At 42.7% G+C, this 12,681-nt stretch overlaps 1 protein-coding gene across 2 annotated transcripts in view; it reads left to right on the top strand.

Annotated features, from left to right (window-relative positions):
* Window positions 1-12,681, top strand: part of BTBD7 (BTB domain containing 7) — a 114,150-nt gene that overhangs the window by 74,928 nt on the left and 26,541 nt on the right. For both annotated transcript variants that reach the window (XM_074956151.1, XM_074956150.1), the window contains one exon: window positions 4,941-5,149. In XM_074956151.1, the coding sequence (XP_074812252.1) occupies window positions 4,941-5,149 (209 nt within the window). The remainder of the gene's footprint in view (window positions 1-4,940; window positions 5,150-12,681) is intronic.

Below are 12,681 nucleotides of genomic sequence, written 5' to 3'. Positions count from 1 at the left end.
ACTCCTCTGGTTTCCCTAGGGTGGTTCAGAACATAATAGAAGACCTCCCCTTCGATGAAGCTCACCTTTTCAACCAGAAACTGATGATTTCCTGCATTCACTTAAATGCTCTAAAGCCACTCTGCGGTCGCTGGGTATTTATAAAGTTTTATCGTCCATCTTCTGCACAGTGATCTAGAGCTCCCCAGGTTTTCCACCAGCGATCCTATTAGCCTCCCTAAAAGCATCCTGAGACCCAGAGGTCCGGTTGGCACTGTCCTCCGCACAAAACACCCTGTCTTCATGTAAGTTATTTCTGAGTGCGTGTAAAGAGCCACCTTGCGCCCCACCACTTTTGCCAGTCACCCCCCTGGGGGGCGCAGTGTCGGACTTTCTACCAGCATGGAGTGCGATAACAAGGGACAAGTGGGTCCTGGGTGTCATTCAACATGGCTATATGATTGAGTTCACAATGCTACTTCATCCACATCCCCACCCCCGAAGGGGAATAGATAGTGATATAGCCCATTCCATATGACCTTTAAGGGCACAGGGTTCTACTCCACCTAATTCCTGGTACCCAAAAAGAAAGGAGGATGGAGACCCCAATCCTAGATGTCTGCTGTCTCAGCCACTTCGTACACAAATTAAAGGTTCACATGCTTGCAGCCATCATGCTCTCGCTAGAAAAAGGCACATGGTTTATGGCTCTCGAGATGCAAGATGCTTACTTTCACATAGACATCCACACAACCCATAGGTGATCCCTGAGATTTATGCTGGGCCCTTGACCCTTCCAATACAGAGCTCTCCCATTTGGACTCACCACTGCTCCCTGGGCCTTCACCAAGGTTTTCTCTGTAGTGGTGGTCCACCTCTGGCATTGAGTCCTCATCTTCCCTTACATTAACAATTGGTTGCTGATGGCATGGTCCAGATGAGAAACTCAACCGTCAACATCCCAGCTGATCATGCTCACCCTGAGGGAGGAGAGGAGGAGAAGAAATACCAAAAAATTCGACTTTGGCTCTCATATAGTCCCTGGAGTTCATTGGAGCACAGGTCATTGGTTGACATGACCTCTGCATGTGCTTACCTGCCAGAGGACCGGTTCTGAACCCGGCTGGAACTGATCACTTCGTTGACTTCCAACCACTAAGTTCTGGTCAGTGCTTGCCATTCCCTTCTTGGCCACGTGGCACAGTGCCCATACCATTGTTGTTTCTGCTGTCTACAACTGTGGTTATAGAGCCCATTCTCCATTCCATTCCTTGGACGCCATTCTGGCTGTCCTCCCTTCGGTGTTGGACAAACACAAATTAGGTTTGCTCCAGGATATCCTTCCTTCCATCCTCCCCAAGCATGCTGATCATTACAGATGCATTGCTGGATGGATGGGGTGCCCACATGACTCAGGGAACTTGAACTGCTTGGAAGTACAGGCTGCATATCAACATCCTACAGCATCGGGCAGTACAACGAGCATGTCACGCCTTTCTCCCATCCATCCACTCCGGTCATGTTCTCATGTTGGACAATACCACTACAGTTTACTACATAAGCAAGCAAAGGGGTATGAGGTCTCCAGTGCTTTGTGCAGAAGTGGTAAGCCTCTGGAAATAGTGCATCATGCACTGTATCCTGTTGTCAGCAACCTATCTCCTGGGGACTCAGAATGTAGTTCCATATTCTCTCATCAGGAACTTTGTGACTGACCATGAATGGGAGCTACACGACTCAGTAGTTGCAGACATTTTTGATCGCTGGGTGGCTTTGGCCAGGGATCTCATTGCTTCCCACGCCAAATACTCCCAGTACTGTTCCAGGGGCATGCTCAGAGCCTGCTCCCAGTGCAATGTCTTGGTCCTTGACTGATAGGACCAGATCAATTATACCTTCCCTCCCTCCGCTTCTGCCCCATGTCCTTCACAAGATTTGATAGGAGAGTGAGACGGCCCTTCTGATCACCCTGTTCTGGCCTCTCCAGTTCTGGTTTCCCCTTCTCCTCCTCATCCACTCATGGTACCAACGTTTCCAGAACTCCTCACTCAACACAGTCGCAGGATCAGACACTCAGACCTGCAGATGCTTCACCTGAGAACCTATTTTGTTGATGGGCATCTTTGCTAGTGTGGCAGGAAAGAGTCCATGAGGCAATCCTACCAGGCCAAATGGAAACGTTTAGTCTTCTGAGCCCAAGAGTCTGGTACCTGTGGCCATAGGCATTCCGCTCCTCCTGGACTATCTCCTGTCCCTAAAAGCATCAGGACTCGCTCTCAGCTCCATCAAGGTGCATGTCACAGCCATTAGTGTTTTCCACACCCCCTATGGAAGGACACAGTTTTCACTCACCCATTGACCGTCAGGTTCTGGAAGGGCCTCATGTGAACATATCCCCTTGTCCAACCCATCACTCTGCAGTGGGACCGTAACCTTGTCCTAATGGCACTCATGAAGCCACCTTGCAACTTCTGGCCTCCTGTTCTTTCTCTTCTCTCCATGAAGGTTGCCTTCCTGATAGCTACCACCTCTGCGAAAAGAGTTGGCGAAATGGGGGCCTGATAGCAGACCCCGCTTTCACCACATTACATAAGGGCAAGGTTTTCCCATGCTTACATCCTAAGTTTTTTTTTCTAAAGGTGGTTTCCTGTTTACACCTCAACCAACCCATACGCTTTATTGCCTTCTTTCCAAAGCAGCACTCTTCAGCAGAGGAATGACAAGAAGAAAGTCAAGGAAAGTGTGGGCCCCTTACTGAATGAGGGAGGCAACCTAGTGACAGAGGATGTGGAAAAAGCTGATGTACTCAATGCTTTTTTTGCCTAGTCTTCACGAACAAGGTCAGCTCCCAGACTACTGCACTGGGTAGCACAGCATGGGAGGAGGTGACCAGCCCTCTGTGGAGAAAGAAGTGGTTCGGGACTATTTAGAAAAGCTGGATGTGCACAAGTCCATGGGGCTGGATGTGTTGCATCCGAGAGTGCTAAAGGAATTGGCGGATGTGATTGCAGAGCCATTGGCCATTATCTTTGAAAACTCATGGCGATCGGAGGAAGTCCCGGAAGATTGGAAAAAGGCTAATGTAGTGCCCATCTTTAAAAAAGGGAAGGAGGAGGATCCTGGGAACTACAGGCCAGTCAGCCTCACCTCAGTCCCTGGAAAAATCATGGAGCAGGTCCTCAAGGAATCAATTCTGAAGGACTTAGAGGAGAGGGAAGTGATCAGGAACAGTCAGCCTGGATTCACCAAGGGCAAGTCATACCTGACTAATCTAATTGCCTTCTATAATGAGATAACTGGTCCTGTGGATGAAGGGAAAGCAGTGGATGTGGTGTTCCTTGACTTTAGCAAAGCTTTTGACACGGTCTCCCACAGTATTCTTGCCAGCAAGTTAAAGAAGTATGGGCTGGATGAATGGACTATAAGGTGGATAGAAAGTTGGCTAGATTGTCGGGCTTAACGGGTAGTGATCAATGGCTCCATGTCTAGTTGGCAGCCGGTATCAAGTGGAGTGCCCCAAGGGTCGGTCCTGGGGCCGGTTTTGTTCAATATCTTCATTAATGATCTGGAGGATGATGTGGATTGCACCCTCAGCAAGTTTGCAGATGACATTAAACTGGGAGGAGAGGTAGATAGGATACAGAGGGACCTAGACAAATTGGAGGATTGGGCCAAAAGAAATTTGATGAGGTTCAACAAGGGCAAGTGCAGAGTCCTGTACTTAGGACGGAAGAATCCAATGCACCGCTACAGACTAGGGACCGAATGGCTAGGTAGCAGTTCTGCAGAAATGGGCCTAGGGGTGACAGTGGACGAGAAGCTGGATATGAGTCAACAGTGTGCCCTTGTTGCCAAGAAAGCCAATGGCATTTTGGGATGTATAAGTAGTGGCATTGCCAGCAGATCGAGGGACGTGATCGTTCCCCTCTATTCGACATTGGTGAGGCCTCATCTGGAGTACTGTGTCCAGTTTTGGGCCCCACACTACAAGAAGGATGTGGAAAAATTGGAAAAAGTCCAGCGGAGGGCAACAAAAATGATTAGGGGACTGGAACACATGACTTATGAGGAGAGGCTGAGGGAACTAGGATTGTTTAGTCTTCAGAAGAGAAGAATGAGGGGGGATTTGATAGCTGCTTTCAACTACCTGAAAGGGGGTTCCAAAGAGGATGGCTCTAGACTGTTCTCAGTGGTAGCAGATGACAGAACAAGGAGTAATGGTCTCAAATTGCAGTGGGGGAGGTTTAGGTTGGACATTAGGAAAAACTTTTTCACTAAGAGAGTGGTGAAACACTGGAATGCGTTACCTAGGGAGGTGATGGAATCTCCTTCCTTAGAAGTTTTTAAAGTCAGGCTTGCCAAAGCCCTGGCTGGGATGATTTAGTTGGGGATTGGTCCTGCTTTGAGCAGGGGGTTGGACTAGATGACCTCCTGAGGTCCCTTCCAACCCTGATATTCTATGATTCTAGGGCACAGTTGGTCCGCCCCACCCTTAATCACCTCGGTCGATATGAGGTGAAACAAGCGTGCATGCGCAGACCAACAGACATTACTACTTTTAAAAAGCTCTGGCTTTGGGCACATGGTGCATGCTCATAAGCCTTGGTGGAATACAGATAGGGACCACACATCAAAGAACCTCCAGTTACAGGTATCCTACTCTTTCTATTAGAGCACACAAGCAGATGAACAAAATTCTAGTTCTGTTTGGCTTTAAGAAGATTCAGTTTGAATGATTGCATACATCAGAATGCTGAAACACAGTTATAAATGTTTTTAAATGTACTCAGAACTCCATAGTTTGGCCCTTTCTAATCTTTGTCTACAGGGCTCTTCTAGTTTTATTTAGATTTATGCAGTGATGGGAGCCGTATAAGACCTTAGGTACAGATTTAGGTGCGTGTTCTCCTTAAGTATTAAACTGCCTCTAGTAGTCTTGCTGCTCTGTTTTGTTTTTGTAGGCTGTGAGGATATTATTGCTGAGAGCATCTCACTAGACACTTTAATTGCCATTCTCAAGTGGAGTTCTCAGCCGTATGGCTCCAAGTGGGTATACCGCCAAGCATTGCATTTCCTCTGTGAGGAGTTTACCCAGGTCATGACTTCAGATGTCTTTTATGAACTGAGCAAGGACCACCTGCTGACTGCTATCCAGTCTGACTATTTACAGGTAAATGTTTAATCTCATCCTTCCAAAAGTAGTTAATTATGTTTTGAAGCTGTATTTTACATTTAGCAGAAGCATTCAGAGTGAATAAAATCTTAAATCTTCCTAAATGGGAAGAATAGATATTAATATTCTTGTGCATTTGGGTGCGCAGAATAAAGCTTTCTCTTTAACTCACGTATACACAAAAACCACAGTAGAGGAACTGATTAAGGAAAGTACTTTGTTTTCTTGACTTTTAACCCAGCCTAAACTGGCTGTATAAACTATTGCTTGAAAGTCTAAGAGTAGTCCACAGCTGTGAATTATTTTAAGTGAAACAGTTCTAGGTTAAACTTTTGCCTTGCCTGTTTAAGTTTTTATGGAAATTTCAGTCTCAGTTTTGCTACTTTGATGTATAAACTGTATGCAAGCATTATTTTGGTTTGTGTTTAAACATACTGCTTATTTTTTACCTTAGAAATATTGATGATTACACTGGTCTTCTGTGAGGATGTATACTGTTTGCTCTTACACCTTTCTTGAAGGGGCAGAAGTGTTGAAACCATAATATATGGCCTTTCTCTAAAATGTTCATTAGTAATTTAAATTAAATGTTAACAAAAACTAACAAAATTGATTTGAAGAGTCTTAATAAAAGTCTCTTCTTTCATTCTTCAACTCCTTTGATGTGGCCATTTCACTAATTTTCCACTTATCAGGTTCTGTGTAGCCTGGAAAACTATGAACTTCTAATGAACTTTGAATTTCTTTCAACAAGTGGAAAAAATTATCATGGGTGGCATAAGCCCACATCTCTTTCCTTTCCAAATCACCTTTTTAAACAACTACAGCCTGCTCTACGCTGGGGGGGGAGATCAATCTAGGTTACGCAACTTCACCTACGTGAATAAAGTAGCTGAATTTGACGTGCTTAGACCTACTCACTGTGGTGTCTTCACTGTGGTGAATTGACTGCTGCCACTCCCCCGTCGACTCCGCCTGTGCCTCTCACGGTGGTGGAGTACAGAAGTCGAAGGGAGAGTGATCGGGGGTTGATTATCGTGTCTCGATTAGACACAATAAATCGACCCCCGCTGGATCGATGGCTGCCCACCAATGCGGCGGGTAACATAGACATACCTAAAGAGTAGTCACTCAGATGAACCTTTATTTTTATACTTTCCCACTTGTCTGTTTTCTCTTTCCTCTCAAAGTAATTATGTTTGCAGTGTGGCTGAATGTATGAGCTAAATCTAGAATCCAAATGACATAAGTGCCATTCTGTGGCAATGATGTTCAGCCAGCAGTGCATTTAGCCTCTGTGTCCTTTCTTCCCTTCTCATTTAGAGCCTGCTGATTCAAGCGAAAGCTCCTCATAATTTCATAGTGATGTGCTGTAGATCCTGGAATAACTTCTGTAACTTCTATGGCTTGATGAAAGTTCATTCTTAATCATGATTTATTGGCATTTTCTCATGGTCCCAGACTGCTAGTTCTTGTAGTTTGGCCCTTGGCATCCTAGAAATAGATAATAGGCAAAGAGTAATGGCCATACTGCACCACACAAGTGATCCATGAGTAGCAGAGCTGGTTGGATGTCTTTTGACAATGTTTTTCATCAGAAAATGCCAATTTGTTAAAACTAAGACTTTTTTGCAGAAACATATTGGTTTCAATTCGAAGATTTCTCGTGTGTAGGATGGAATTTCTGGTCAAAACTAGAGAGACTCACTGTATAGTTGACTGATTAGGGCATTTTCCTGGGATGTTTTAAAACCAGGTTCAGATCTCTCTCTGAATTAGGCAGAGCAGGGACTTAAACCTGAGTCTCCCACATCAGAGATGAGTGCCCTATACGTGTGTATGTGTGAGTAAGTAAGAAATGTCTTTTGATGTGGAACAAAAACAAATGTCAAAACCTCTCCTCACCCCCTTAAATAGAATTCTTGTTTTCTGACCAGCCCTAGTTAGTAAGCTTCTGAGACTTGGGAGATATGTTGAAGCAGTTATGCTAATGGCCTGCCTCTCTAACACCTTTGTCTTAGAGGAAAGGTTGTAACTATGGGGCAAAATGTAAGAACTTAAGAGTGAAACTATCCAGGCCATGTCCTAGAAGCTTCAGTTCTGCAGCACAAATCTGTCATGTCAGACAGTCTTTACATTGGGTGCCCCCAGGGCAACTGGGGGCAGACCAGATCTTTTTCTCTGAGCCTGGGCTTAGAACCTCACCTCAGGAAGAACTCTGCAGAATTCTCTGCCTCCAAGCAGCAGACACAACAGTCTCCAGGTTTCCCTCCTTAGCAGAGCTTTCAAAAGACGTTTAACTAATGTCTTGGTTTCTTCAGTGGCTTCAAGGTATTCCTCAAAACTACAAAAGAAAAGCAGAAAAATGTGTTTGGCTTTCTGAGAAGGATTTGAAGGACAGCATCTCTTCTCCCTTCCCCACCCTCAGAAATGGCAGATGGAGAAAACAGGCCGAAGGAACCCAGCTCCCAGCTGGAGTATGGGCAAGATCCCACCAATGGACTCAAACAGGCCACAGTGAAACCAGCTCCCAGTAGGAATGGGTCAAGGTCTCTGAGCGGTGCTTCAGGATTGGCCCTTTCCTGGGAGTGGACCACTTCAGAAAAGGAGGCTTGAGATAATCTGAGAACTGTATGCAGTAGAACTCACTCATTGCTCCAGAGGCAAGTTGATTCTTTCCCCAAAGTAAATTAAAATATACGAACATGATTAAGATCTTTGTTAGCATCAAATGATGCAGGTTGCAATAGTCCATCTCCTGCTCATTGGAACAGTAGCACCAGTTCCATGGAGAGAGACACATTTTGGTATGGTCACACAATTGTCTGTGGTACAAAATAAAACAGTGCAGCCCATTTAAGATCTCAGGTCTTAGCTCTACAAGGAGATATACATTCCAAATGGAAATACTGAAATCTATCATTACAGAATTATCTTCCCAGAGTTTCAGAATATGAAAACAAACTCCTGGAATCTAGTGAATATATGATTGGGGAGAATCACTCAAAGATACTTTGGCTTCTGTTACAACAAGCATTTTCAATATAGTATAGTCCCCTTTTGGACTTGCAACTTCTGCATGATTATTCACAAATGCCATATCATCCCTTCCTTCAAGCAAAAGGGATTTATGTCTACCATTGTCCGACTGGCTTCTCATCATGTTATGCAGGGCCCAGAAGCCATCACCAAGTCTCTAGAAACATGACTTTGAATGAACAAGTGGAAGGGCCAGTTACAGCCTTCACAAAATGTGGACATCTTCTATTTTCCAAGACCATCTTTATTTCAGAAAAGAGATAGAAGATTGTGTCTTATTTGCCAAAAGTTAGCACACGCCGCCTAAAATAATCTGAGTCAGTTCCTGGGGTAGTGGGTCTTGTGTTAACACCCAGCACAATTCTTGCTTTGTTTCCAACCATGAATTGCAAGAAATCAGTATATAAAGATCTTGATCCAGATCCAGTACTATAATCTCATAGTGAACTGGTTCTTAATATTATTTAAGTTACCAGATGTAAAGTCCAGAGAATCTGGTCATCAGTGCAGGTCCCAGATTGCATGTAGAAATATATCTAGACTCATATGACTTCAGAGGGGCTGGGTGGCCCAAGGAGAAGACATGGAGTATACCTTGTCTCATGCGATGGACCATCACGCTCACTCCTTCATTTTTAGCAGATGGTTCTTCAGACACATGGGGTATGTTTCTAAAAAGGCAAAAAACCTTCAGCACTCTTTGGAGAAGCAGCTTTGCTCATGTCCTATCCATGTTCACTCTGTTCCTCAGGGTTCTACACCAAGAAGAAAAGTTAAGGTCTGCCAGCTCAGCAAGACACACTTAGAACTGAGGGAATGCTGTTGACCATCTAGCCTTTAAGTGCATCCAGTGCTGCCTAACCCATCAGCTGGGAAGCTGAGAGAAAGGAACTATGGTCACTTGTTCTAAAATGGTGATAAATATTCTACTAGCATCTTAGAGAAAATTCACAAATTTTGTCTCTGTATATATCACTTGAGGTTTAGATATTGGCATTAAAAGAAAGAGACATGGGCCAAGTCGGCTGAAGCAAAGGATATTGTAGTGTTTTTACAAGATTCCCCAACCATGGGGATCAAGGCCAAAACTTCTTGGAAAGACACGTCAGTGACTGCAGGCATATTTCACTGTAAGAAACCCATTCCTAATCATTGTCACATAAGATTCCTGAGTATCACCAATCTTAACAAATCTCTCACAATGTGAAGATTCCTGTCATGATCTTGATCTGTGCAATACGAATCCTAATAAAATCAGCCTTCAGCTTCAGTTTGTATGTCCCTTCCTCTTCTCACTAAAACTATCTTGCGTATTCACCACCTTCTTTCCCAGGGGCTTTTAGAGCTTGCCATGCTTCACTGAAAACCTGTTATATGTTCTATCAAACATGGTGGTTCCATGTACTAGCCAGGCCTCCATCTCCACTTCCACCTGTAATAAGTGGTGATATTGTCCTTCTGGATGAATCCAAACATCCTAGGGAAGTAAAATTCATGTTAGATGTGAACAGAGCTTACAGGGGGTAAAACTCCTCTCACTACCATGCATTCTGTGAAAACAGCAGCCATTTAATGGGCAAAGAGATCACGCGTGTTATGATGAGACCTCCCACCCACACTTTCTCAAACACTATGTTGACATCTTCAGTCCTCCTGATGCAACGTTTGGTAGCAAAGATGTTCCAGACCAGGATGGCCCAGTAACCCACAAGTTCATCTTCAATCCCGTGTGGGTAAAATGAATCCTTGTTCCCTGCCTAGGGATGGCTTTCTGCATCCCACTGTGAAGACTGACAGAAAGGGGATTGAGAGAGGTAAAATTCTGTTACTTGTGAATTTTCATTCTAGGACTGTCCTTTGGAAGGTTGGAATATGTCCAGGGTATTTTCTTGCTATTGCTCTCTTAAGCACTTTGAAAGGGAAGAATGTGTTTCTCCAGGAAATCCCTAAATTTCATGTCACAATACTTCAAATGGTTTGAGTTGAATAGTGCTTTTGAACTTCTATATAATTAGTATTCTTCAGCTTTGGAAGCTATAATTCTGGAGAGTTCCTTCTGTGGGGTGATCCTAAATTCAGGCTCTGAGCAAAGATCTGGTCCTAGTTCCCCTGGAGACAGGGAATGCCCACTGTGAAGACTGTCTGACATGGAGGGTTCTAGAATGAAAATTCACAGATAAGACACAATTTTCCCTTTTTAAGCTTACAAAACTTGTTTTTGAAGATCATGTTCATGTCTGTAACTGGGGACATACTAAGAAAATTATATTTTTAAAAAGTAATATATAGGATTGTTATAGGATTACCACCTTTGAAATGCAAAATAAATACATCCCCACCTCACAAGGCAAGCCCGCTGCAACTCCAACCACAAGGTGACTTCACAAACCCCCCTTCAACAGCCACTTATAGCATCTAGAGAGGGAACACACACAAGGTTGATAACATCATTTTCTTTTTTTAAACTGCGGAAGTGGGAACACTGCAGCATCTTTAGCTGGACACTAGGGCTGTCAAACAATTTGAAAAATTAATCGCAATTAATTGTGAGTAGGGCTATTGATCGCAGTTAACTCACGCGATTAACTCAAAATTAACTGATTAAAAAAATTAATTTTGATTAATCACACTGTTAAACACTAGAATACCAATTGAAATTGATTAAATATTTTTGGTTTTCTTCATTTTCAAATATATTGATTTCTGTTACAACACAGAATACAAAGTGTACAGTGATCACTTTATATTATTTTTGTTACTAATATTTGCACTGTAAAAATGATAAAAGAAATAGTATTTTTCAGTTCACCTCATACAAGTACTGTAGTGCAATCTCTATCATGAAAGTATAACTTACAAATGTAAAATTGTTTTTATTAGATTGTTTTGGTTTTGAGTGCAGTTATGTAAAACTTTAGCACCTACAAGTCCACTCAGACCTCCTTCAGCCAATTGCTAAGACAAACAAATTTGTTTACATTTACGGGAGATACTGCTGCCTGCTTCTTATTTACAATGTCACCTGAAAGTGAGAACAGGTGTTCGCATGGCACTTTTGTAGATGGTGTAGCAAAGTATTTACGTGCCAGATATGCTAAACATTCATATGCCCCTTTATGCTTCAGCCACCATTCCAGAGGACATGCTTCCATGCTGATGATGATCGTTAAAAAAATAGTGCATTAATTAAATTTGTGACTGAACTCCTTGGGGAAGAATTGTATATCCCCTGCTCTGTTTTACTCTCATTCTGACATAAATTTCATGTTATAGCAGTCTCGGATGATGACCCAACACATGTTGTTTGATTTACGAACACTGTCACTGCAGATTTTGACAAAATGCAAAGAAGGTATCACTGTGAGATTTCTAAAAATAGCTACAGCACTTGACCTAAGATTTAAGAATCTGAAGTGCCGAACAAAATCTGAGAGGGACGAGGTGTGGAGCATGCTTTCAGAAGTCTTAAAAACAAAACACTGATACAGAAACTACAGAACCCGAACCACCACCACCAAAAATAAATAAATAAAAAATCAACCTTCTGCTGGTGGCATCTGACTCCAATGATGAAAATGAACATGCATTGGTCTGCTCTGCTTTGGATTGTTAACGAGCAGAACCTGTCATCAGCATGGATGCATATCTTCTGGAATCGTGGTTGAAGCATGAAGGGACATATGAATCTTTAGCGTATCTGGCACATAAATACCTTTCGATGCTGATTACAACAGTGCCATGCAAATGCCTGTTCTCACTTTCAGGAGACATAAACAAGAAGCGGGCAGCATTATCTCCTGCAAATGTAACCAAACTTGTTTGAGCAATTGGCTGAAGTAGGACTGAGTGGACTTTTAGGCTCTAAAGTTTTACACTGTTTTTTATTTTTGAGTGCAGTTATGTAACCAAAACAAATCTACATTTGTAAGTTGCACTTTCACAATAAAGACTGCACTACAGTAATTGTATGAGGTGAATTGAAAAATATTATTTGTTTTGCTTATCTTTATTACAGTGCAAATATTTGTAATAAAAAATAATATAAAGTGAGCACTATAGACTGTTTTGTGTTGTAATTGAAATCAATATATTTGAAAATGTAGAAAAACATCCAAAAATATTCATAATAAATTTAAATTGGTATTTTATTATTATTTAATAGTGCTATTAAAACTGATTAATCACAATTTATTTTTGTAATCGAGTTAATTTGTTTTGAGTTAATCACTTGAGTTAACTGCGATTGATGGCCCTACTGGGCACAAAGTTTTAACATTAGATATCTTTCCCCACTTCTCCCCCCAGTGTATTGTGATGATGATGGAAAGCTTTAGATCCTGCGATTTAAAAAAAAAAAGGGGGGGGGGCGCAGATTAAATTATTTCCCTGGCAACTGGTAAAAATTCCGGCCCAGTGGTAACTCTAGATTGCTGAGAAGAAAAGGGTGGAGCATGTGGCACAGGTGAGTTCCAGAACTTTTTATGAATAGA

The sequence above is a fragment of the Natator depressus genome, chromosome 6 (assembly GCF_965152275.1).
Source record: "Natator depressus isolate rNatDep1 chromosome 6, rNatDep2.hap1, whole genome shotgun sequence".
Lineage (NCBI taxonomy): Eukaryota > Metazoa > Chordata > Testudines > Cheloniidae > Natator > Natator depressus.
The sequence above is the reverse complement of the archived record's forward strand: the minus strand, read 5'-3'. Positions and strand labels throughout refer to the sequence as shown.